The sequence below is a fragment of the Sebastes fasciatus genome, chromosome 9, assembly GCF_043250625.1.
Source record: "Sebastes fasciatus isolate fSebFas1 chromosome 9, fSebFas1.pri, whole genome shotgun sequence".
NCBI lineage: Eukaryota > Metazoa > Chordata > Actinopteri > Perciformes > Sebastidae > Sebastes > Sebastes fasciatus.
Genome location: NC_133803.1, coordinates 25,063,982 through 25,089,393, shown reverse-complemented (window position 1 = coordinate 25,089,393; position 25,412 = coordinate 25,063,982). Strand labels below are relative to the sequence as shown.

Here is a 25,412-nt window from a genome sequence, read left to right as displayed (position 1 = left end):
TCCAAACTCTCGGAGTTTCGCTCTGCAACTCCGTGCACACTGCTTCGGGCTAGTTAGGTAAGCTATGGTTGGACAATCGCTGCACAGGGAATGAATGCTGGTTAAGTGCAGCCACTCATACCTAAAAAATATTAATTTATAGTACATCTTCAAAGGCAATAAATCAAATATCTTAAAGTCTCTGATCCATCCTGATTTCAAGCCTGGTTGCATTGATGATGAAAGGACATTGATTTTGCGAGTCGATGGATTATCTGAATTTTTAAACTCAAATGAGAGACAGTTCTGTATCCGATTTTAATCAGAAAATGTAACCATATCCTCAGAAAAATGCTGAATACTGTCACACATTGCAATTCATTCTCCGTGGAGCTGAGCAAATATCAAATAAATGAGGAGGTGGATCAGAACTCTCAGTCCTGTTTCTGGCTAACACAAGCAGTGAAGTTAAATAATGATACAGTACATGTGAATACTGAAATTCGGTGGTATTCTCTGGGGACGAATGGTTGGTATGATAATGAATACAAGCAAGAATTTAACCCTATTATTAGTGGAAAAAGCTAGCTCATTAATGTGTGTAGCAAAGATGCGCTTTGGCATACTTGGACGATGATAAAATAAGACGCAGTCTGCGAGTATGAAAAGTTTTAGAGGTTATGACAGCCTTCTGGTTCACAGCATTGCTGCCATTCTCATTTTCTACCATGTATATTTTATTTTGTTGGCAGGAATCATGTTAATATTAACGCCTCCAAATGCCCTATTTTTTTTCTGGATTCTGAATTTGCCTAGCAATTTCATCAACAAACAAAGGCTTTATGCAAATGAGCCCGTCCAGCATGATGTGTCCGGCTGTTAAACTAGACGATGTAGATCTAAAAGGAAACGAGATTCAGCAGTGGCATAGACCTACTTCTCACTTAAAATGCTTTACGAGCACGCCACCATGTTGTTTCCTGTTTGAAACGGCGAGCAGAAAACCAGGGACCAATCAGGTGCATTCCACGATAGGGTACGTCACCGCTTGAACGGCCAGTTGAGTGGAGCAGCGCGTCGCCTAGTGTCCTCGCCGAACCTGGTGGACATGTACAGCTGGATTTAACATTATAGACAAGACCACTGACTATCTGTGTAACAATTTAACCACAAATTCATAGACTGACTGCACACGGTCCAGACATATACCCAGTTTTGACCGAGTCTTGTTCATTTTGCAGATGAGCTCACTATATAGTCCTCTATAGAACTCCCTAGATAGTGAGTAGGTAGCAGTAAATGAGTGAATGATTTCGGACACGGACAAAAAGAGAAGGGTGAAATTATACTTTTAGAAAAAAACAAGGGAGCATTTTTACATTTCAGAGCTCTCTGAATGTTGTGTTCAAGCAGCTTTTCGAAGCCCTGAAGCTATTTTATCCATATGGCTTCTTCTTCTTTTTCAATGCAGCGCAGCTCTGCATTGTGAAGCCTATGGAGGAGCAGTGTAACGGAATACATTTCTAGGCTAACAGGTTGCCGAGGGCTACACTGCGGATGGGCTGTGCTGCAAAGCTGCAAAACCAACTCTCGTCGGAGCTGTTCACACCTGCAGCTAGAAGGTAAAGGCTCAACTGTCAGTCTTTTATAGGCAGGAGGACTCTCGGTGCGCTGCCTGGGAGACCTGCAGGGCTAACCAAGAGAAAAAGGTAACAAAGGCTTCATCATCTCCTGACCTTTCCACAGACACCGCTATCATACCCCGATATGATGAGGGTGTCTCTCGCTGTCCTTTCACCTCACTATATCACCTCCTTCTCTCTTCCACTCCCACTTATTTCCTCTGTCTTTCTACTTCCATCACACTCCTAATGAGGGTTTATTCCCTGAAGTGTGCGCGTGCTGCAGGGTATGAAGACGTAGAACCCACCAGCTGAACTGCTGCACTATTTCTGACCTTCCTTGCCTCTCTCCACCTGCCTCCCTTCGCTCTCTCCTCTCTCTGTTTACATGTTTACCTGTCCACCTGACTGTCGGCATTAAGGAGCTGTCACTAAACTGCCGTCACGTCTCCCTCGAGTGTCAACTCCGCCCTCGAGCTCCCTTGGGCGCGGGCCTTAATGAGCCCCGAGGCGGAAGCGACCTGATGGAGTGACAAAGGGGGGCAAAAGTGTGATGCTCATGGGGAAAAGGGTAGCGCAGGAGAGAGGGAGCAACAGGGGAGCAAGCAATTATCCCGACTCTGGTTGCTGTATATGGCCATCCAGCCCTCTAGCAGGCACGTTACAAATGAGCTATATCCTCCACTGCTGTGGAAATAATCACACCCAGCTACCATCACTCTTCACCCCCACCTCGTAGAGGACAGATGCTCCAAAAACATTACAGGGAGAAGTAAAGAGAGGCCGCGCTTAAACAACATTAATGCCATATTATTCTTAATAATATTATATTGCTTTGCCAAAAGAGGGTTTCTTTACTGTCGAGCTCATAAAACACCCATGAATTGAATTTGCGAGAGGAACAGTGGGGGATAGAGAGAGAAACTAGGCCTGATATACTAAAAGGAGGAGGAGGGAGGGAGGGCGAGGGAGGTAGCTCTGCTGATAAAGAAGGAACGAGGGGAATGATTGAGATTCGAGGCAAAAGAGAGTGAGTGCTTTCACCATGCTTTTCCCTTTTTCCAGACAGATTTTTCATTCCAAAGACACAAATCCTTAAAGTTGGAACGAAATCTGGGCTTGTACCTGTCACCACGGGCCATCTAGCTCGAGTGGTTCCGAGACATGTCTGGACCTCGACGTGAGCTGTCCCAGACGCCACCACCACAGTTTTCAGACAGGTTTGATTTCATGACAACACAAAAACAAGATGCACTTGTAGTTTGAGCCCCCTTGGAGTCTGATTCGGGGGATGAGCAGAAACTGGGGGGGCAACTCTCCAACTGGAATAATCTTGTAATCAGTACAATTTGTCTCAATGCGCCTACAGGCTGTGTGATAACGACAATCTCACAAGTTCGTTGTATGCCACACTATGTGATGGGTCTAAAAACTCTCATTTGCGATCATAGACTGTATATAAAAATGGACAACGCGTCTCTACGTCACGATACCAGATATTTAGTAGTTGATACCAATACCTGTGAAATTTCAGAATTCTCGATACCACGATAAAAAACAAACAATAAATTCCATGTACTTTAACATACACTCCTTTATTACTATTTTCATACTGGTTTTCGTGAATGTATTATTAACTGATGATCCGCCTCAAGTTTTTCACCCTCAACTAAATTTTACAAGATAACATTATAATTTACCTTCGCCCAATACTCATTTTAACTGAATAGAGCATGACCACATGCACACATCCTAATGTAACTCAACTCAATGTAACTCTTAGCTGTTAGATAAGATAAGATAAGATAAGATATTCCTTTTTTAGTCCCGCAGTGGGGACATTTGCAGTGTACAGACTGAGCTGCATTATTTAACCAAGCCTGAAAATGTCTTCTACTTTGAGTTGTGCAGCAATTGTGAGGTTTTTAAAAGGTGCTAAATATACAGGATTGGGATCCTCTGCTCAGGATGCCATTACTCCACTGTATCTTTACATAGCAAATCGCTGTTTGCTGCTATATTTATGCTCTGGATATCGAATTAACACCTTTAAGGTTGTGCTGACAGAGGAAGATGACATAGAGAGAAGCTCTTGTGTTGAAACAGCCAGAGGAGCGGTAGAGAAAGATACATATCCTAATACTGTACGGATATGAAAAAGGAGAGATATGAAGAGACAAAAAAGAGAAATGAAGAGCAGAGTTAAACCGGTGTCAGCCATGTTTGCAGATGGCTTTAGAGGGAGGTTTCCTCCGCTTCCCCTCTGACAGCCTCTTCTTTCTCAGCTCCAGCCTACCTCACGAGTTCCCACTGTGCAAGAGTGAGCACCGAGACACACATACTCTGACTTTCACAAATGCAAAACACACACACACGCACGTCTACAGTACTGAACACCAAAGAGCCCATTTTCATGGAGCACCTACACAAGCTGGAATATACAGATCATGTTTCACAGTGCTACAGTGTGAGGTAAATACCTCTCTCTCTGTGTTTCTGTCCTTCACTTTTCACACTCAAACACACACACGCCTGTGTCTTTATGTTGTGGTTTTTATGCTTTTTTATGGTTTAATGGATTATACACCATTTTAGACTAACATAAATCATTATAGCCACATTTCACTGAGTAAACACCAGTATAATATCAAGTTGATGCTGCGTGTTTTGGTGCAAAAAGTAGACACTGATGCAAATCTGAAAGCAGTAGGAGTTCTTTTTTTAACTGAAAGTTTGTTTTGTCTTGTTTTTATGCCAACTGGAGGTCATGGTTTACCCGTCTTCTTTACTACATCCCCGCTTACACACATACACACACACACCAACGCAGGCCTCAGTGTGTTCAGTGGAGAGCTGGAGACTCATGCTGTTCAGTATTCAGAAAACAGCAGGAAAACAGAGTGTGGCCACAGTGGGCCAAAAAAACACAGACAGGATGACCTCCAACAAGGACAAACTTTATCTAGACGTCTTCTCTGAGCATCTGTCTGACTGTGGGAGTGTAGTTCGTCTGAGTGCACGCTCATGTCTCCATAAAAGTGTGTGCGAGCATGACTGTGTTGCAGATACGGCGTAACTGGAAGCAAGCTCTCAGCAACGCATCCTCATACAACGGTTCGTATGATATCTTACAAAAAGTTATTCCTCAATGGCATGTTTAAACCGAAAATCTAATCGAAATGTGACCTTAAAATCGACACCCCTACAAATAAGTCAAGGTTAAAATACGGAAGTGGCGTAAAGTATGGAAGTTACGTGACTCACACGGGATATGAACAGCGGTCTCAGGCGAAAGTCCAATGTTTTTTGACCCACCCATCCACCACAACGCTCTTTATATTTCCTGGTTCACGATTACATGGATTACATAGAATTGATTTTGTGGGATATATATGAATTACAGTGCATTTACTTTTCGTAGGTATAGCTAAAAGCGGTGTATGAGACAAGCCAGCTCTCAGACAAAAAATGTGCCTCTTGGTTGAAGCAGTTGGCTTCCCTCGTCTGATATAGAGGAGCGGAAGGTGTCCAAAAATAAATACCATCTTTCATGGATCGTTGTTACATCCATGACGTTTCAATCTTAGCCAGAAGAGCAGCTTATTTTCAATCTCTTTATGCTGGAATTTTAAAACCAAAAACATGAATGAACATTTATTTCCATGTGGCATCTATTCCCAAAAAATATTTGTAAATAATCTAATGTGCACAAAAAAAAATGGGTTTCCCTGCTTCAGTCGAGCAGAGTGTTTCCCGGCTTACTGCAGTTTCCCTTCAGTATCATAAGGGAAGTGGCAGCAGCTTGAGGGAACAAAGCAATAAGTTAAAATTAACATAAATTCGCATGGTAATGTATTCAGCATTGGGCGATGACTTTCCATAGAACAGAGGAACATGTTTTTTTGAAAAAAAAGATCGTGTTTTGAGAAGAGCAAAGCAGAAAGACTTTGCAAAGGCGTACACAGGCATGAGTACAATGAACAAATATTAGCCGTGATATTTGGGATTCAAAATGAAGATAAACTATTCCAATCTCTGGAGCCCAACTGTGCGTCGACACACACACACGCACACCCGCCACGCCCTGAATTCATTACTGAAGTCTCATGCAGGCATTCAATACGAACACAAAAGAATTCTTCAACTAAAACATGGTCCAAAAGTTAATGCAAAATGTCTGTTTCATCAACAATGGCCACCGATGACGATATTGGCACCTGAGACGTGCTTGAAAAGAACTGCTGTAATTTGGTTTCACAATATGCAGCACACACAGAGATGTGCCAAGTTTTCCTCTCTGCTGTATTCATTCAGGCCAACCATTGAGCATGGTGACAAATGCAGCCACAGTATCGTGCCGCTCTGTAATTAAATGGAGACGCGGGGTCAAAACTCCCAACAGGTTGGCTGGCGTGAGATGAAAAGTAAATTGGCTCCTCTCTAAGTGACTTTATAGAGAGAATTACATACGCTGTATTAATAGCTATTGTTAAAATAGAAACATTATTTATCTTTTAAGCACCATAATGTCATGAGAGCTAAAGTGTAATCTCTGCCTGCCCTTCTCTGATTCTGTAGTGGAGATAATGACTGTGTGGTGGAACTGAAGGTACACATCCGCTGGGTGTAAAATAGAGGTTACGTTACCTTTCCAAAGCTCCCTTTCCCAATGGCTCGCAATATCTGGAAGTGGTCAAAGTTCACTGTGAAGAAAAAGAGAGGAAGAGAAGAGAAGGAATCCGTCAGCATGAGTTCAGCTACGAAACAGGGAGCAGGACATGCAGTGCAATCATAAAGTATTAGCACAGAGACACCTTTGCTGTTGTTTCGGCTCTGCAGTCCAGCACATTTATATTTAAAATGACTATGAGGTCAAAGTGCCGACATGAATCTGAGGGTGTTCACAGCTACATCACATGAATGGTGGAAGAATTGCAGCCCTTTGTTTTACACACTCCCCCATTTTTATGGGACAGAAAGTAATTGGACAAGTTAACATAAAGTTGTCGCATTTAATGGTTAGTTGCAAATAATCTGCAGTCGATAACTGGCTGAAGTCTACAACCCACACACACACACACACATCAGCAGACAATTCCCTGGTGATGCTCTGCCAGGCCCGTACTGCAAACACCTTCACTTCTTGCTTGCTTTAAGGGTGTTTTGTTTTTAGCCTGGTCTTTAGCAACCCATGCTCAGTTAGATTGAGGTCAGGTGTCTGACTTGGCCAGTCAAGAACTTTCTGTTTGGCCTCAAAAAAGTCCTTGGTTGCTTTGCTTGTAGGTATACGATCACTTTCCTTCTGCATACTCCTAAATGACAAGGCTAAGAGTCTACAGCATGCTCACTGGGGCTGTACTTAAAGGCCCTGACACACCAAGCTGATGGTCGGCCGTCAGACAGTTTTGGGCCATCGGTGAGCGTCGGTTTTGCAGGTATTTGGAATGAATTAAAATTTTGACCTGATGAAGGCGCTAGATGAAAAGCAAAAAGACCCCCTGAGTTAATACAATTCATCCTCGGGGGGAACATGAATGTCTGTAGCTAATTTCATGGCAATTTACCATCCAATAGATGCTGACATATTTCACTCAAAACCACAAATATGAACCTCATGTTGGCACTAGAGGAGGACGGATCACCAAAGTCAATAGGGTTCATCCTCTCGGGACCTTGAATGTCAGTACAAAACATTCACAGCAAACCATCCAATAGTTGTTGAGATATTTCAGTCCGGACCAAAGTGGTGGACCAACCAACATCTCTAGAGTCGTGCCGCTAATACGGCCAAAAGTGCTGTGAATCCTACACTCCTCACCCAATACGGATATGAACACTCGTAAAGCTGAAGAATAGTCACTGTTTAATATGAAATCCATTGAGCTGGTGTACAGTACCAAACCAATAAAAACATATTATTGTACATACTTTCTGGTTGTACTGTTGATACTGTCAAGTTGTAGCTTTGGAATCAATACAACATAAAGTATATCTTCAATTAGAATGAAAACCAGCTTTTGTGAACACTGCGGGAGAAAACTGAATTTTGGACAATGAAAAGTCTGGAAAATGTAAAAGTAATGACATTTTGAGTTAGAGCACAACAGTCACAACATGAAGCATGTATGGTTTTGCAAGACCTGAACAGTGTAGCTTCAAAATAGTACCATGTATCAGCAAAGGAATTGTAACGTTTTTTTCTGATCATGCCTGCTGCATGGTTCTGTCTTCTCACAACTTTATGAAGTTGAACTAATGACAAAAACTTTCTACACTCAGTCTTATCATAACATCAGGACTTAAAACACACAACACGTAAAACATTCAGAGCGTTGAAAATGACTAAAATTAGTTACAGCTATGTCACAGAACATTGGAAACTTTTAACAAAGCCGTTCAAATTGTTATCAAGATCGACGCTTGCATGCTTTAATTTGTGCAAATGAACAAGAAGAAATAAGAAAAAGATCTCTATATGAAAATGTTTAATTTGGATTCCCAGTTTATCTGGTGGGAACATCAGAGTGGAGGCAAATACAGAGGAGTCTCATTTCAGAAAAACACCCAGCTCACAGCACTGTAATCATTCATCTTAATTTATTTTCATATATCTATATGTGTAAGTTAGACGTTTCAGTCTTCCTCAGTGGATGTGTGTTCTGCTGATTGATAGAGTTGTGTTGTGTGTGGTACAGAGTTAAACCTCTGTATAATATAAAGCAACAGGTTATATGTTTTATTGTTGTGTTGATTCAACTGAACAATTTGAGGAAAATATGAAATTTGTGATTTCTCTGACTAACACTGTGATTGAAATATAAAATGTGATTATTTTCTAATATAAAAATAATAATACAGGTCTGTATTTTGTGCTGTCCATAATACCAAACACAACAGAATTGCACAAGATAAGTTTGCATTATCACAAACTAATCTTGTTTCAACAATATAATTACATAAAATAATGCTATTGCATTGAATTGTTGCATTTATTATTACTTGTATACTTGATATTACTAAATTATATCTAAACATAATCATTACATTCAAAAGTGTTTTTATTAACAGCAGCTACATAGTTGGTCAGTTATGGTATAAATGATGGTAAGTCGGACTGACGACACCTGTAACCATGGATGTATAAAGAGAAGTGGATAAAGCGTTGGAGGCGGGATCACGTTCATTCCTTTGACAGTTTCTCTGTGGCGCATGAAGCCAAAATGCCTCGACCTCTGAGTATAAAATTACCCGGATCTTCCGGCGATCTCCCGCATCCATTGGGCCCATAGAGCAAGCGCAGTAGCATTTCCTTTAATCCCGTCTCCCAGCCCTCACTCCAGCCTCGGTCTCTGGCTCATTCACATGAATGGATGAAGGGAAATAACTCACAAACTTTGGTCGTGTCTAGAAGGTAACCCTCAAATTGTGAAAACTTGCAAAAACTTGCAAAAAGCTCTCGCGAGACTCGCTGCTCTACGACCTATCCTAACTTTAACCGTTCGAGGTCAATGCCTAACCTTAACCATTTGCATGTTACCTTCTAGACAAAAAAAATTATCCAGTGCCCTATTTAGTGCCCTAAAAAATTCCTCAATGGAGACGAAACAGTGCTGTCTATGGCATGTGCACTAGCCTACTGTCTGCTAACACTGGGAAAATGACCCTTGAGCGACTCACCTGTCAGTGATGACGCAAAAAAAAATTATGATGATGAGATTTGCCATTCAGTTCGGTGATTTATGAACAACAAAGACATAGCCCACTGTAATTAGCTACAGTTGAGTTATAGTTGGAGAAATCAACACTTTCACTTGCTACAGCTTCACTGTTCATTAAGTTTTGATTAAAATTGCAGTGGTGTTTTCTAATCTTTTCTTTCCCCATGAATGTAAAAGGTTTAGACATATATTTTAAAAGATTTTTTTGGTGAATTGGCACTGATTTAAGCCAGAGAACTCAGTCAGCATGTTACTATGTAGTGCACGTACAAATGTGGGCTGATGAGCTGACGGGCTGCCTGACCGGCCTCCTCCTGGTCCTCTATGTTACTGATTGAGACTTGCCTCTGCTCTGTGTGTGTGTGTGTGTGTGTGTGTGTGTGTGTGTGTGTGTGTGAGTGTGTGTGTGTGGCAGTGCCACAGGCAGATGTGAGCACAGCAGGCTTGACGCTAACCCATGCAGCTCCTCCTTAAAAGTCATTCAGCTTGTGAAGCTCACATCCTGATCTGCTCAGCCCCCTGTCCGTGTAGACAAGGAGCGATCATGAGAGACGACAGCGCACGCTGGGCTCCTCCAGGCAGACCCACTGCCAGCTGACCTATGCACCCCGGGTTGAACGAGGAGGTAAACCCCACAATGCTTCCAGACAAAAGACACAAGGTGTGGTTTGTGTCTTTTGTCTGGAAGATAGGCTAATCCAGTGTGGATTGTCCCTGCTCAGTCTTTTGTACATGGCTAATCCTCTCATATGGCATGGCTTTGACTGCACCCTTGGTGCCGGCACACAGAGACACTGTGCCATGAACACAGCTACCCGCGAGGTATTAAAACTGATGAGGTGAAATGTTTAGAAAATGTATATACAACATATAGATTCAGTTTATGATGATCAACATTTTTCACCATTTTCTGACATTTAATAGACCAAACAACTAATCGATTAATTGAGAAAATAATCAACAGATAAATCAACAATGAAAATAATCATTAAAATGTTTTTCAAGTTAGTTGTAGCTCTAGACATTATAGATTAATTAAAGAATGATATATCTAGCAAAGGAAGCAGGGATACCATATATTATTCAGCAAGACTGCACAAAAATGTCATAGTATCAACAAGTACTGAAACATTAAAACAAATCGGAGCGCTGGTTCACTTACTTTATAATTTCAGGCTCTGTATAACATTCATATAATATCCTTATAGTAACATATCTGACAGGGTTTTAGCTTTTCTTTTCACAAAGACATGAGTAAACGCTGAAACCGACTTCACCTTCACACAGTCACACTGTAGTAGATGTGTCAGATGTTATAAATCATCAAAAAAAAGTTATATATATATAAAAAAAGGAAACCCTAGAAATGTAAATTGACTACCAAAGACTTGGAATATGATTCTACATGACAGATAGCACAATTAACCATGCTTGCAACTTTTCTTTTAACCCATCGATCGTCCCCAGTATTACCGTGCTTCCTAGAAGTATGAGTCATCATCAGCGGGTAATGGGAAGCAAAACAAACCCCCCCCCCCCCTTTAACTGGCCTGATGAAAGGAGCTGCTCTTTAGGTTCAGGGGCAAAAGAGATTTGGGCCATGTTCCATTCTGAGGGGATAATTAGAGCGGACACAGCGTTTCCTGTAACCATCCCATCAGCATCATGTGTCAGGCTGGCTCCCACATGCTGGGAGGAAGAATTATGGAGGAGCTTTACACTGACTTAAATCACATCAGGGTGGCGTCTCTTGACTGGCTGACCAGTGACGTCAAACAGCAGAGGCGAAGAGATTCCAGTTCAGTCAGATTAATGGTGCACAGCCGCACAAATGGTTTATTGTTCAGTACCCGCCTTGTCCAACGTATCCTCATACAACGGATATCTTTATCTCTTTCACGAAAAGTAATTCCTAATTTTTCGTGCGTTTTCCAAAGAATGTCCAGCAACACTTCATTTCCGCTTGTTAGATGCAAACAGTCTTTTCCAAATAAACTTCCGCCTTCACAGGAAAAAATTTGGTTAGCTTTAGGCAACAAAACTACTTAGTTAGGTTTAGGTAAGGATCAACTTGGTTAGGTTTAGGTAAGGATCAACTTGGTTAGGTTTAGGTAAGGATCAACTTGGTTAGGTTTAGGCAACAAACTACTTAGGTAGGTTTAGGTAAGGATCGACTTGGTTAGCTTTAGGCAACAACACTACTTAGTTAGGTTAAGGCAACAAAACTACTTAATTAGGTTAAGGCAACAAAACTACTTAATTAGGTTAAGGCAATAAAACTACTTAGTTAGGTTAAGGCAACAAAACTACTTAGTTAGGTTAAGGCAACAAAACTACTTAATTAGGTTAAGGCAATAAAACTACTTAGTTAGGTTAAGGCAACAAAACTACTTAGTTAGGTTAAGGCAACAACACTACTTAGTTAGGTTAAGGCAACAAAACTACTTAATTAGGTTAAGGCAACAAAACTTCTTAGTTAGGTTAAGGCAACAAAACTACTTAGTTAGGATAAGGCAACAAAATTACTTAGTTAGGTTAAGGCAATAAAACTACTTAGTTAGGTTAAGGCAACAAAACTACTTAGTTAGGTTAAGGCAACAAAACTACTTAATTAGGTTAAGGCAATAAAACTACTTAGTTAGGTTAAGGCAACAAAACTACTTAGTTAGGTTAAGGCAACAAAACTACTTAATTAGGTTAAGGCAATAAAACTACTTAGTTAGGTTAAGGCAACAAAACTACTTAGTTAGGTTAAGGCAACAAAACTACTTAATTAGGTTAAGGCAATAAAACTACTTAGTTAGGTTAAGGCAACAAAACTACTTAGTTAGGTTAAGGCAACAACACTACTTAGTTAGGTTAAGGCAACAAAACTACTTAATTAGGTTAAGGCAACAAAACTACTTAATTAGGTTAAGGCAACAAAACTTCTTAGTTAGGTTAAGGCAACAAAACTACTTAATTAGGTTAAGGCAACAAAACTTCTTAGTTAGGTTAAGGCAACAAAACTACTTAGTTAGGTTAAGGCAACAAAACTACTTAGTCAGGTTTAGGCAAAAAAACTACTTAGTCAGGTTAAGGAAAAGATCCTGGTTTGGGTTAGCATAACTCCAGAAGTGGTGTAACTTAAGTACGTCAGTAACGTGAGAAATAAATAGACGTTGACGTCTGGTTTCACACGGGGTATGAACACCGGGCTCCAGGGCAAAAGTCTGGTGTTTTTTAACCCACCCGTCCACCTTGACCTCCTCCCTACGCAGCGTTTGCCGCTCGTTATACTTCCTGGTTCACAATTATGTGGATTACATATGGATTGATTTCATGGGATACATACGAATTACAGTGCATTACTTTTAGCTAAGAACGTTGTATGAGAACAGCCTGGCTTATCATACGGTTATCATGCGAGAGCTGTTTTTCTCTTTACATGTTGACTCTATTAACACGCCTTTCTATTCAGCAGCATTTCAATGAATGCTTTTCCAGTGCTGTCAAGAAGCACTTTTCTTCCCCAGCTTCAAGTGGTTGATTTATACGCAGTTGCTGCAGAAGGTGTTTAGTCAAATGATTAAGGACAGGGAGCATCCAGTCGATAAATTACAGTCAACAAACACTGCTGATGGTATTTGTACTTTGTGTCGTTTCACAGTTAAGTTGTACTCAGGAAAACCAGATTGTTGATGGTGAGTGAGGTTGGATAGAAAAAAGTGTCTATACTGCATGTTGGCTCCATCAGCCGCTCTCAGGTTTCAGTGGATGCTGCACAAAAGACTACGGCCAGACCCTTCAGACAAGAGCAGTGTGAGTGGATCTGATCTACTATGGAGACGGTGGGAGAACGACAACATCTTTTCCTCTGTGGGGCTGGGAGCTGCTGACACACCAGGATGATACGCTGAGTCGGCTCCACAGGGGCCCTCAATGGGTGATTGGCTCCTGTGGAGGAGGTGATATTGGCACAAAGCCCATGTCAAGGGGCATCAGAGTGGGTCTGAGAGGGTCTGAGAGTTTGTGTGTGTTCATGCACTTCAAACCACTAATTGAACCAAAGGCACTATTCAGCCCTAACTAAAATAAGTCGTGACACTTTGTATTCCCATTTCAAATGTTCCTTGTAATGATATGCAGCAAAGTGCTCTGGAGGGGTAGGGCTGCAATTAACTATTATATTTATTATCACATTTTTCTCATGATTAACCGTTCACTCTACAAATCTTTGTCACCTGATAAATTACTTCAAGGGTAACTTCTGTATTTTTCAATCTGGACCCTATTTTCCCATGTTTTTGTGTCTAAGTGACTAATGGGGACAACAATATCTGAAATTGGTCCAGTATTGGAGGGAGAACACTGTAACTGGCAGCCACAAAACAAGCTGCGGGAGCAATTGTGCTGTCAATGTAATGTTACATTCACTAAAAGTGCTTGTTTTTGCCACTGCAAGGCTCTGATTGTAATTATAAGTGTCTAACAATGTATAGGGAAAAGGATCTTACAGAGAAATAAACCATTTTTCTTACCTTTCGCTTGTTCGCAAGTCTCGCTGTGAAATCCGAATATCCGTATTCTCAAAAAATTATGGGCAGACATCGAATTCAAAGACCTCATCCATATTGTCGAAATCATCTAAACATTCAGCCGTGACATTGAAAATCTTTTAGATAACACTGAGCTACGCTTTCTGTACTCCAACACAACAAACTCTGCCTGGCTGGCACTCACGTTTCCACCGTGGATGCATTACACTTGCATTCCATTTTCCGGCAACACGTCACCCCAAAAGATTTCAGAACAAGACTTCTCCTTGAGCGAGACTCCTTCTATGATGTCAGACACTTATAATAACATTCAGAGCCTGTCATGGCAAAAACAAGCACTTTTAGTGGACGTAAATGACGATGCCAGCTTGCCCCAATAGGATTATATTGTAGCCCGTGAGAAGCTGCCGTCTACAGCGCTCTCCCTCAATACTGGACCAATTTCAGGAATTGTTGGCCCCATTAGTTAGTTAAACACAAAAACATGGGAAAATAGGGTTGAAAAAAAAACAAAGATACCCTTTAAATAAATTAATTTATTGGTTATCTAAATTGGAATGTACTATCATTTATAATCAACTACTTGTCTCAGCACCACTTGGGGCTATATGTGATACAAAGGGAGACGGACCCGTTCTAATATCTCTCTAGCTCAGGAGCGGCTTAACAACCACAGCAACAACAAGCCAATAACCTTGGTAGTGGTCTAGTGGGGGGGCACAGCTTATTTATATGATGATTGCAATTAATAACACAGGATAAGATGAGCCTTTATAGGGGAAATATTTGTTTGAGGTGAAATGTGTGTCAAAATATCGTTTTAAATTAAAAATTGTCGTGCTGCAGAGATGTCCTGGCCTACACATTATATTCTACATCATATTCTTTGTTTGGTACAGATTAGGGCTGTCCCGAATACAGTTTTTTGGGCTTCGTAGCTTTGGTGAGAAATATTCAAAGATATTTGAAGCTTCATGACAGTGCTGCTGACGCACTACTGTCCACACACACACAACAACAACAACAGCGATATCCGTCTGAGAATAACTGACAATAATGAATGTTGAATATGAAAACGAAGCATTCAAACGCTGATTTGGAGGTTGATTACCATGGCAACGGTCGAAGCTTTGAAGCATTCGAGTCAGTCCTAGCACAGATCCCTGAAGAAAAAACTCCCATAATCATTTGACTGTTTTTCAATGAAAATAAGCACAATGATGTAAAACGTATCATTGCCTCTAATATCGCAAATCACAATCGCAATATCAGTCTAAATAATTACAAATAGATATTTTTTTCAAAAGCGTGCAGCCCTAATTGTAATAGCGTGTGTGTGTGTAATGTGATGAAAGAGGAGAGAAGAGGCTAGACAAGGTGAGCCATGTGGAGGACACTTTCAAGACCACGAAGAATACATTATGCATCGAGATCATTAACCTTGCTAATTATACCCTAGGAAATACTGAATTGCAGAGGGGTCCTGAGAGACAACCTTTCAAAGCAATTCTCCTCAAACATGATAACTTTTAGAAAGCAAGACTAAACGCAACAGCAGTCAACAGACGGGGATGGTATCCATCCTTCAAAGATGAAAAGAAATCGCTGTATTACAAGCCAGAGTCATTAGTGGAACATAGTAAGAAAAAGGACTGCAATTAACAGCTGGGACCACACAGAGAACATGTTGGCACACACATAATGCCAATAAATGTACAAACATTAATGTGAATTTAGTGTGCAAAGTTTCTATAGTCATATTTAGGCATTAATAATGAATCCTAAGATAATGCAATTTTTATGAGACGTTCTTTATTAATCACCATCACAGTCGCTGCTCCCGGCACAAAGAGGGCTGTGCGAGGGGAGGAGGGGTGGCAATTTATCAAGAGCGCAGGATGCTGATGAATTGTGAGTTCAACTCATACAAGTATACCTGCAGTTTGTGGTGTGACTCACTACAAACAGATGCTTGGCTCTTCAAGGTTGAGAGTTTTTATGTTGTTTATGCAACGTCACTTGCTTGAGAAAAGTTAGACGGGGCAATTTTACGGTATTGAGAGATGTGATGCAACACGGGAGCTGCTATGTGGGTGAGCATTCATTTGTCACCTTGAGTTTTTACTGCAGGTCCATCTTGAGCTAATCATTTTTATGGATGAGTGAACATCTGATGAAGTGTCCTCATTTTTATTCTGTAATTTTGAGAGCGTTCAGATACATAATTTTCCCCCCAAACCCAAAAAGTTGTCCTTGGAGAACACACCACAGTTATCTAGTAGAGAAAAAAAAACCGACCTTCAATTTGGTTTAATTTAGAACCACTCCGAGAGCAGCAAATTAAGTATTGATGCATTCCTCAGAAAATCAAAACAGCCCCCGCAACATCTCATCCTCCACCACGCAGACTCCAATTTCACCCATGGGTTCCCCAAAGAGGCTTTACCTAACTGGAAGAGAATCAACACATGATCAATAAACTGGACCAATGATACTGTTCTGCTACTGTCACCTGAAATTGATGCATCAAGCTGAGCTAGGATGCTACCAAGGAATTGAGAAGGAGGCAAAGTACTATCCTAATGGGAGGCAACCTAATACCTTGGATGTCAGTAAAGCTAAAGCACATTGATCTTAGAGATACCACTTAATACGATGGAGCCATGCTTCACCGTGCTCATTCCATTCACAACCCAAGTGTTTGTGCTGAGAGGGCGGAATTGGGGAAGCCGGAGATTGAAGTTCTGTCAGCGTAACATATAAAAAATACTTCCATTTAAAATCCTGAGTGAACTATTGACTCACACCTGCCTGACTATGCTCGGTTTAATAAGTGAGAGTAATCTGTATTGGTAGTGGTAAACAATGAAAATACATTTTATGCATTTAAAATACTCTATAGAGACTTATTTTGAGTGCTGATATAAACAGCTTACTTCGTATAATTAAAGGCTCCATTAATAATATATTAAGCTATACATATTTTAACCAGTCATGTCACCTAAAAGTTACTTTCCCATACAACGAAACATTCTCAATTATGTTTGTATGTACTTTGTTGCGGATTACGTCTGCCTTTGCCGTATCACAGAAACCTTTGTAATGATAGTCTGCGGACCGACGCAGAAAATGGCGTAGTATATGGAGCGACCATTAATGAAAGTTACGTGGAATAACAACGAGTATAACGATCGAAAAAGTCCCCTATAGCTATCAATGAGACACCACCTAAAAGTTTGTAGTTCAGTAAAATAACTTTAAAAACCCTATTTATCCCAAGGGAAATTGTTGTGCAGCAGTAGCTGTACAAAGTGTGAAAGAGTGCAAACATATAGAGTGCAAATAAATAAATATATACTAGAATTACCGCCTTGTGGTTGTATGACTTTGCCAGCCAGTCAAGTTGCAGTTTACTTCCATATCTGTCCAAAATGTCATCACTTGATAATTTTATTCTGTTAGACATTTGTGTGTAATTGTCATAATTAGCATTTGAATGGCCAAAAATGGGTTTTGTGAGTCACAGTGACCTGACCATGGACCAACTAGATCTTAACAGGTCATCCGTTTGTGCCAAATTTGAAGAAATTAACTCTAGGCGTTCCTGAGATATCACGAGAATTTGACGGACGTGAAGTCACAGTGACACTGACCTTTGACCACCAAAAGCTAATCAGTTTATCTTTGAGTCCAAGTGGTCGTTTGTGCCAAATTTGAAGAAATTCCCTCAAGGTGTTCCTGAGATATCGCGTTCAAATGAATGGACCGGACGGACAACCCGAAAAAACATAATGCCTAACAATAAAGGCTATCAATAAGGTGCAAAAAACAATATCCACAATGACAAAACGTTAACAGGAGTTACACAGAGGTGCTCCATGTTCTGATTATGACAGTGCTTTTGTATGTACCCTCCACGTGAGATAATGTGGTAGCTGGATACACAGTCTGCACAAAGCCCAACAAAACTGGCACCAAATGAATCACTATTTCAAAAGTGGTAAAATGACTATGTGAATGTTGAAATACTGGTGGAGTGTAATAATTTATGAATATTTAAGTAATGCACAATCCTTTCTAAATGTAAGGTAGTTTGACACAGAACACAGAAAGTGAACTCTGAAATGTTAATGCAGAGTACATTTAGTGTACGACCCAGCCATCAAATCAGTGAGTGAATACACACTGTGTGGATAAACCCATTGGACTGGGATCAAAAAACCTCCTAGCATCGATCTCTTCCTGTTCTGTCTTTGGAGAATACGCCTCTGCTTCTAATCCAATCCGACGCTGTCTGCCTCTGTACTATGTTATCAGCCTGTGTACAAGCTATTTCTCAGATTTTGCTGACAGGTTTCCATTTGCATACACAGTGCACACAGTAACCGCTATGCTTGGCAGCTTTATAGCATCAGCAGCAGGCAACGCTGGATATGATGAGGGCGACGCACTTTGCTCAAGTTCTCGTGGCGGTAGTTTAGTGTCTCTACACAGACACTGGCAGGGGGATCAGAGAGTCTGAGTGCATGTGACACTTCAATGTGCATGTGACACTACACAGTGCCACGAGAATCATAGTAAGAACCGCTCTGATAAAACTGTTTGCTTTACAGCAGCTTCTTCTCCCACGTGATTACTGAATATTTGATTGCAGTAGTAAGCCATATTTCACGGCCTGTAGTAGTCGAGCTGCTGCTAGGACACACTGGAGGCTTTGATATTGAGCATCTAATCGAATGCATTGAGAGGCAATTCAACTCGTTGTAATTCCAAGACATTTCGCTATTGGCATTCCCCATTTCTCAAGCTATCTCAGAGGCTGAGCGCTGGTCAAGGGCCATCTTGATCTTGACCTTGCACTGACCTTCTCTGATCTTTATTGATGGGACTTTCATTTCAAGATGGGGGGAAAAGACTCACATGTTCTTTTAATCAGCGCAGGGAAGGCTGCATGTGCCTCGGATGGCAATAAAGAGAATACGGTGGCATGAATTAATCTTATGTTTGCATCATCGTGCCTCATTTCAAGTAGTTTTAAGGCCATGCTCTTGGAGGTGCTTCCTGCATAAATGAGTATGAGTATGAGTATGAGTATTTGCTGAGACTGTAAGAACAGCCCGTTCGCACGAAAAGGCGTATGAATGCCACGATAATGCGCAAGGTGTTTAGCGTGCAATAAGTACGCCTTTCTTGATTCCCGCCTGTCATTTGTACGTCACGTATCCTGTGCTGACTTCAGTGTAAACGCTTCCGGTTATAAATGCTACGGTAAGAGCTAGTGACGTAGTATAAAAGGCCAGAAAGACCACTTATGGTGGGCAGGTCCAACAAACACCGGACTTTTAACCAGGAGACCGGTGTTGACTGGTGTTTTGTTTTGTAAGTTACGTTTGTGACGTTTTTAAGTGGCGTTTGTGACTAGTTTATTTATACTCAGTTTAAGAACTTATTTCAAGCCCAACCACGAGTTACCTTAAGTTACACCACTTTCGTATTTTAACCCAAACGTTGACTTATATGTCACGTAACTTCCATACTTAAATAACGCCACTTCCACGATCTTTTCCTTAACCTAACTAAGTGGTTTGGTTGCCTGAGCCTTACTGCTGACGTTACCATAATTTAGTTGTGTGGCATACAAATGAAACTGGAAAAGCGGTGTACAAACATCAGACTTTTAACCAGGAGACCGTTGTTTGAGACCGGTGTTGACTGGTGTTTTGTTTTGTAAGTTACATTAGTGACGTTTGTCACGTTTTTTAGTGATGTTTGTTACATGTTTTCCGTAATTATGTTTTATTGTTTCCGTACGTATTTCACTTAGTTTACTAACTCATTTTAAGCCCAACCATGACATTTTTCCTAAACCTAATTAAGTGGTTTTGTTCCCTGAACCTAACTGCGGACGTATACCATAATTTAATTGCGTGGCAAACAAATTACTCACGAAAAGGTTAAAATGCGTACTCATGACACGCGGAATGTCCGTGTAACGTCATGGTATTTATACGCCTTCCTGTGAGACCGGGTTGATAAGAAATAAGGTTTAGGTGAAGAAAGTCAACGCTATACCGCTCTATTTCCACAGATACTTTGCTTGTTTATGACAAAGACAGATCTACTGCCTCATTGAAACATGGTGTTCCCCTGTTTACCCAATAGATTTGTATGTAGCTATGGTTTACTCTATAACTGGTGACAAAGAGCAAATGCTCGCTGTCTTCAGTTTCAAAGCTCCGCCGCGCGCTGAAGGCCACATTTGATGAATCTGTTTACTTAAATCACTATCATCACTGAGCAGCCATCATCATCATTTTCTCCTTGTACACTAGAGCGCTAATACAGCCTAATTGCGGCCTCTCTAAACAGAGCATGCCATGAATATTCATGAGCACTACAGAGCTCATTGTCTTTACAGGCGTGACTATTTCAGCTATGGATCTCAACTGATAATTGGACAAGGATGGGGAGATGCGCACAGAGGGTGTGTCGGTGCAACTCTGTATACAATTCCAGTGGTGAGTCGACGATCCCTGCGGGCGCACTGTCATGTGGTCATACCGTCTTTGAGTCTCCTTGCATGTGCATTAATTACCACGAGAGTGGGTTTTTTTTATCTTCATCTGCTGGACGGCTTTTATTATGACACAAAAGAGTCACACTGCTGGAAAATTAAAGCAGCCATTAAGGCTTGATCTGGCCCTGGCTGTGTTTGTGTGCTTCACTAATGTGATGAACCTCTATTCAAAAACAACTAGTGGGGCATGTGATTCATACGCTGTACCTTGTTGCTAAGGTTACTCACCAAATTAGAAAGAGCTTGAACTGGAAGATCAATAGACGGTATAGATCAGGGACGCACACATCAACCATCAAAGTTTTATTGGATGTTTCATTGCCAAAAGATACTGATTTTCTCCCTGAACAGCAATGCCTGTTGATTTCTACATCCATCATTCACCTACAGTAGCCCTTCTTCCCAGACTTGTGTGGACGGAGACACTGGCCAGTAATCTTGTTTGCCATGTCTCTTTAAGTTATCCATCCATATCAGCCACAGATACAGGATTTTTTCTTTTTTTTTTGTCAGAGCATTTATTGCTTGCTGTCAGGATGTCATGAGAATTTCAACAAATATAAAGAAAAATGTATTTGAACAACACTACCAACCCTACCTTTAACTCTCCTCGTAGGAAACACAATGTATTTGTCACTGGAGCTAACGCTCACAGCGATCGTTCATCCCAAATACGTCTACAAAACAAGACATGGTCATTTTCTGCAATTTATTTTTTGTAGTGGATCATTTTCATTTTTTTTCAAGAGAGAAATGTCACAAGAGGAAGCAGTCACACTGAGCTGTTAGATGAAGAGCTGCAGGTGACACGCTACACACCTCCAACTCCTTTTACTGTTGAGAGGAAAACTACTCTTTCTCTCTCTTTCTCTCTCTCTCTCTGTGTGTGTACAGCATGAAATCAGATCGCAGTTGCATTTATTATTTTTTTATAAAACAACATCAGTTTATTTGGCTGCACTGTAAACAAAAGCACCAGTTGCTCTTTTGTTTTATTTCTGACAACGTGGCTGTACAAGGAGTGCAGCCTCATGAATTTTGGCACCAGTAAACCGCTCTTGCTGTTACCACAGTAACCATGGGTGTCGCCAAATGAACCAGGACCGAAATGTAAAGGATTTTAACTTAAGTAACATCCACTGGTTGGCCTACAGTTTCACACAAGACGCCCACCTGCAAATGTGCTCCCCATGCATCTACACAAACACGTACACAGTGGTAACGCGGTTGCAATACGATGCAAAGCATGTGTACAGTATCTGTGAGTATGCACAGCATTGTGTAGCTGAATGAGGTACGAAAAAGCTGCACAGATGTCAAGTAAATCTTCACAAGCAGGGAGCCATGTCACTGAGAATGAAAGAGGAGATGTGAAATTGGACCTCTACACACAGAGAAATCACTACGGGAGGCTGTATCGTACATCTAAAGGCTGTCAAGACGAGGAGGGAGCAAGAAGAGAGCACTTCAGAGGATAATTCTGCACTGCAGCATGGGGACTCTCGCATGCACAGCACTGTCACAAAGAAACATCATCTGGACCGTGTGAAAACTTCTGAGGTTACCATAGCAATGTGTCCCTTTGTGTGTGTGTGTGTGTTTATTTCTCTCTGTCTATTTTACGTTACAGAGCTGCCACATCATCTGCTAGTCCCTGCATTGGCATAATTAATTCACTGTGATTCACAACTCCTGGGCAAGCTTCGGCACATTGTGTATTCATCATGTTTGGCTCATTAATAATAACAGAGGGATTGTGCTGGATTTACGGCGAACTACCTATCGCTTGTTAGGTCAGGCGATAAATAAAGATCTTATTCGCTGCAAGCCAATGTTCGTGTAAGTTACTCCTGTTAGGTTTCTCCGGTGAAAAAACAATGGATTAATTGGAGCCTGACTCCTCAAAGGTCATCATCCCAACCCAGCGCCCTGAAACCAGGTCAGCCACTGCATAGTCATTAAAGCTGAAGATACAGCCAAAGCTGGGTTATGGTTCGTATCAAATATTGGCTTTGAGACTCTTTCCATTTCACTTGAATAACAAAGAAACCAAAATATTTTAGAAGCAAAAGCAAAACAATTTTTAGCAGATTTAAAGGGGACATATTATGCTCAAGTTCAGGTTCATACTTTTATTTGGGGTTTCTACAAGAACATGTTTACATGCTTTAATGTTCAAAAAACACATTATTATTCTCATATACTGTCTGTCCAGCCCCTTCACCCAAAAAGGCGTATGAATGACACGATAATGCAAAGGCATTTAGCATATAATAGGATTGCTTTCTTGCTTTTGGCGTTTCATTTCTACGCCATGTAGTCTGTACTGACTGCAATGTAAATGCATCCGCGTAAATATGCTCAGAGTTAATGACCTAGAATAAAAAGTGAGAAAGACTGCTTATGGTGGACGGGAGGGGGAGGAGGTGGAACAAACTCAGGACTTTCAACCAGGAGACCGGTGTTCGAGACGAGTGTTTTGTTTTGTAAGTTACGTTAGTGACGTTTGTCATGTGTGATGACGTTTGTTTGTGATGTTTCTTTAGTACTTATGTTACGTTGTTTCTGTATGTATTTTACATAGCTTACGTACTTATTTAAACCATGACGTTTTTCTGAAACCTAAGTGGTTTTGTCGCCTAAACCTAACTACAGACGTACCGTAGTTTTGTTGCGTGGCGTACAAATAACACGCGAAAAGCCAAAAATGCGTCTTCATGACACACGGATTGTCCTTGTAATGTGGTGCTATTTAGCCGCCTTCCCATGAGATTGTGTTGGTCTGTCTGAATATACCTGTATTCACCCTCTGTCTGAAACGCTCTGTTTTACCTGTCTCTTTAAACCCCCCTCCTGCTGTGATTGGCCTTCATGAAAAACATGGTACACCTTTGCAAAGGTAGTTCTCAAGCTGTGAGCGATAGATATTATAATAAGCCAGCATGTGACATAGAAGGGGAGCCAAATCTGAACGGCTTGTTAAATCATGTGTTTTCTGATCTAGGCAGCCCATAAAAAACTCCCTGTGTCGTTTTATTTCACAGTTTGTGGGTTGGTAGGCACTCCACATACCTAAATGGATGTGCACAAGCACTGAAAAGGTGAGTTTTTCATAATATGTCCCCTTTAAGGTGCAATAAACATGTCACTTTTCATAAATGATAAGGTATTTTGCAATAAAGAATATATATAAATACCAATATTCTCTATTTTACCATGCACAAGTTGAATGTTCCCTCTTTTATGCTTGTTTTTAAGTGAGTCGGACATGCTAGCACTAGCTCTATTCTGGCTGTTCAGTGGGTCCAAACTTCCTGCTTCCGATACGTTTCAAACCTTTTCTTCCAATTAAGAACTACATCTCAACAACATCCGTCCCTAACTGCTCCCATCATCCATCCTCGTGCATCTCCGGTAGGACCCGGTTTCACAAACCACTGGGCTGTGACACATTGCGGGGCACAAATAGACCACGCTACAGGGTTAAAATGCCATAGTAACCTTTCGACTGTTCACAGAGGGATACATTAGGGATCTATTTAGAGCCCGGTGGGAGGTGGTGGGAGGGAATGCAGTAGAGGGATAGGAGGAGGAGGAGCAGTCACAAAGAGTCTTTTAGAGAAAAGAAAGCCTGTGATGGTATACTGTACATACTATCCACTTCTATATTCCCTCAGTTTTTAACTATTTTCAGCCCCTCAGAGGTGAAAAGTACACTGAAGGCTAAATAATGCATGTTCACTTCCAACACCAGCTGCCCTCATATGAACACAGAACACAAAAGAGCAGTACGGAGCTGATGTACCACAAATTATTCATGATAACATCCCAATTCAGATCAATTTCAGGAAAATGTTTAATATACAACCATATGTTGTATGCATGTATTAACCAGAGGAAAAAGACTGATCAGTATATCACAGTGCAACGCAAGACAAACCATAGAAATAGAATAGGAGAAGAAAGGACATTCCCATTCAAATCAATGTAGCAGGATGGTCATAGGGGGGGCATTTTTATGTGTACCAATGCCATACAGTGCTACAGGGATGAGTCCTAAAACCCAGAAATGAGGAACCAGGGGGATGCTAACTTCCTGGTAGGCCTACAAAAATACTTCATCCTTGTAGCACTCTATTACAACAGAGCTACCCGCTTGAGGTTTGCACTGTGGCCAAAGGAGCAGCTATATAAGAATAGCCGCTAACAAAGCTCCGCTAATTTGGAGATAAACATTTAGTTTCCTATAAACTCTTCATAACAAAAGTCCCCCGTTACTTTGTCATTCAAAAATTGTTATTATGATGCAGCAAAATCAGGATTGTGAGGGTTTACATCAGCAGCAACTTAATACGACTCTTACAGCCTATAGCTGAAAGCAAAACGGTAAAATAAAGCAGATATCTGAATGTACAAACAGGGACGCAAGAGAGAAACTAAACCACAGAGATTCAGTCAAAAGCTACAAAAGTACTCAAAGCTGAACACACACACAACGTCCTCTGGTCTTCTGCAAGGACATGAGCTGAGTCGTGCAACACAGGTTTGTTTGAGGGGAAGAGGGGGGCTAGTCCAGGGTTGGCCGCAGCCGGCGAGACGTCACCGCAACCCACACGGGGGTGAAACCTTGGCACCTTGGCCCGACTACGGAGAAGGTCCATTTCGAGTGCGGCATGGTTTAACTCGGTGTGGCAAAATGTGCTAATGGAAAAGCTCTTCTAGCTAACTAACCACCATCCAGCCTCCAGAGCTGCGTCTGTTCTCTTCCCGGTGAGATTGCGACGACACTTTACGGCCCCACTGATGACTGTACAACAATCGGCATTTTCTTTTGTACTAGTGAAATGATCATGGAAAACAGTTCAATATCCGTTCTACTCCTATTCTATTTCTATGAGACAAACACTGTAGCTTTGCTTTCCAACCATATTAAGAGATAGAATACTTTAATGCTGCCAAACAGTGCTTAAACTGCAGC

General features: G+C 41.1%; 1 protein-coding gene across 1 annotated transcript in view; it reads right to left on the bottom strand.

The window, feature by feature from the left end:
• stk32c (serine/threonine kinase 32C) overlaps window positions 1–25,412 on the bottom strand; it is an 83,923-nt gene that overhangs the window by 48,217 nt on the left and 10,294 nt on the right. Inside the window, exon 2 of the mRNA XM_074646898.1 lies at window positions 6,249–6,304. Within this exon, the coding sequence (XP_074502999.1) occupies window positions 6,249–6,304 (56 nt within the window). The remainder of the gene's footprint in view (window positions 1–6,248; window positions 6,305–25,412) is intronic.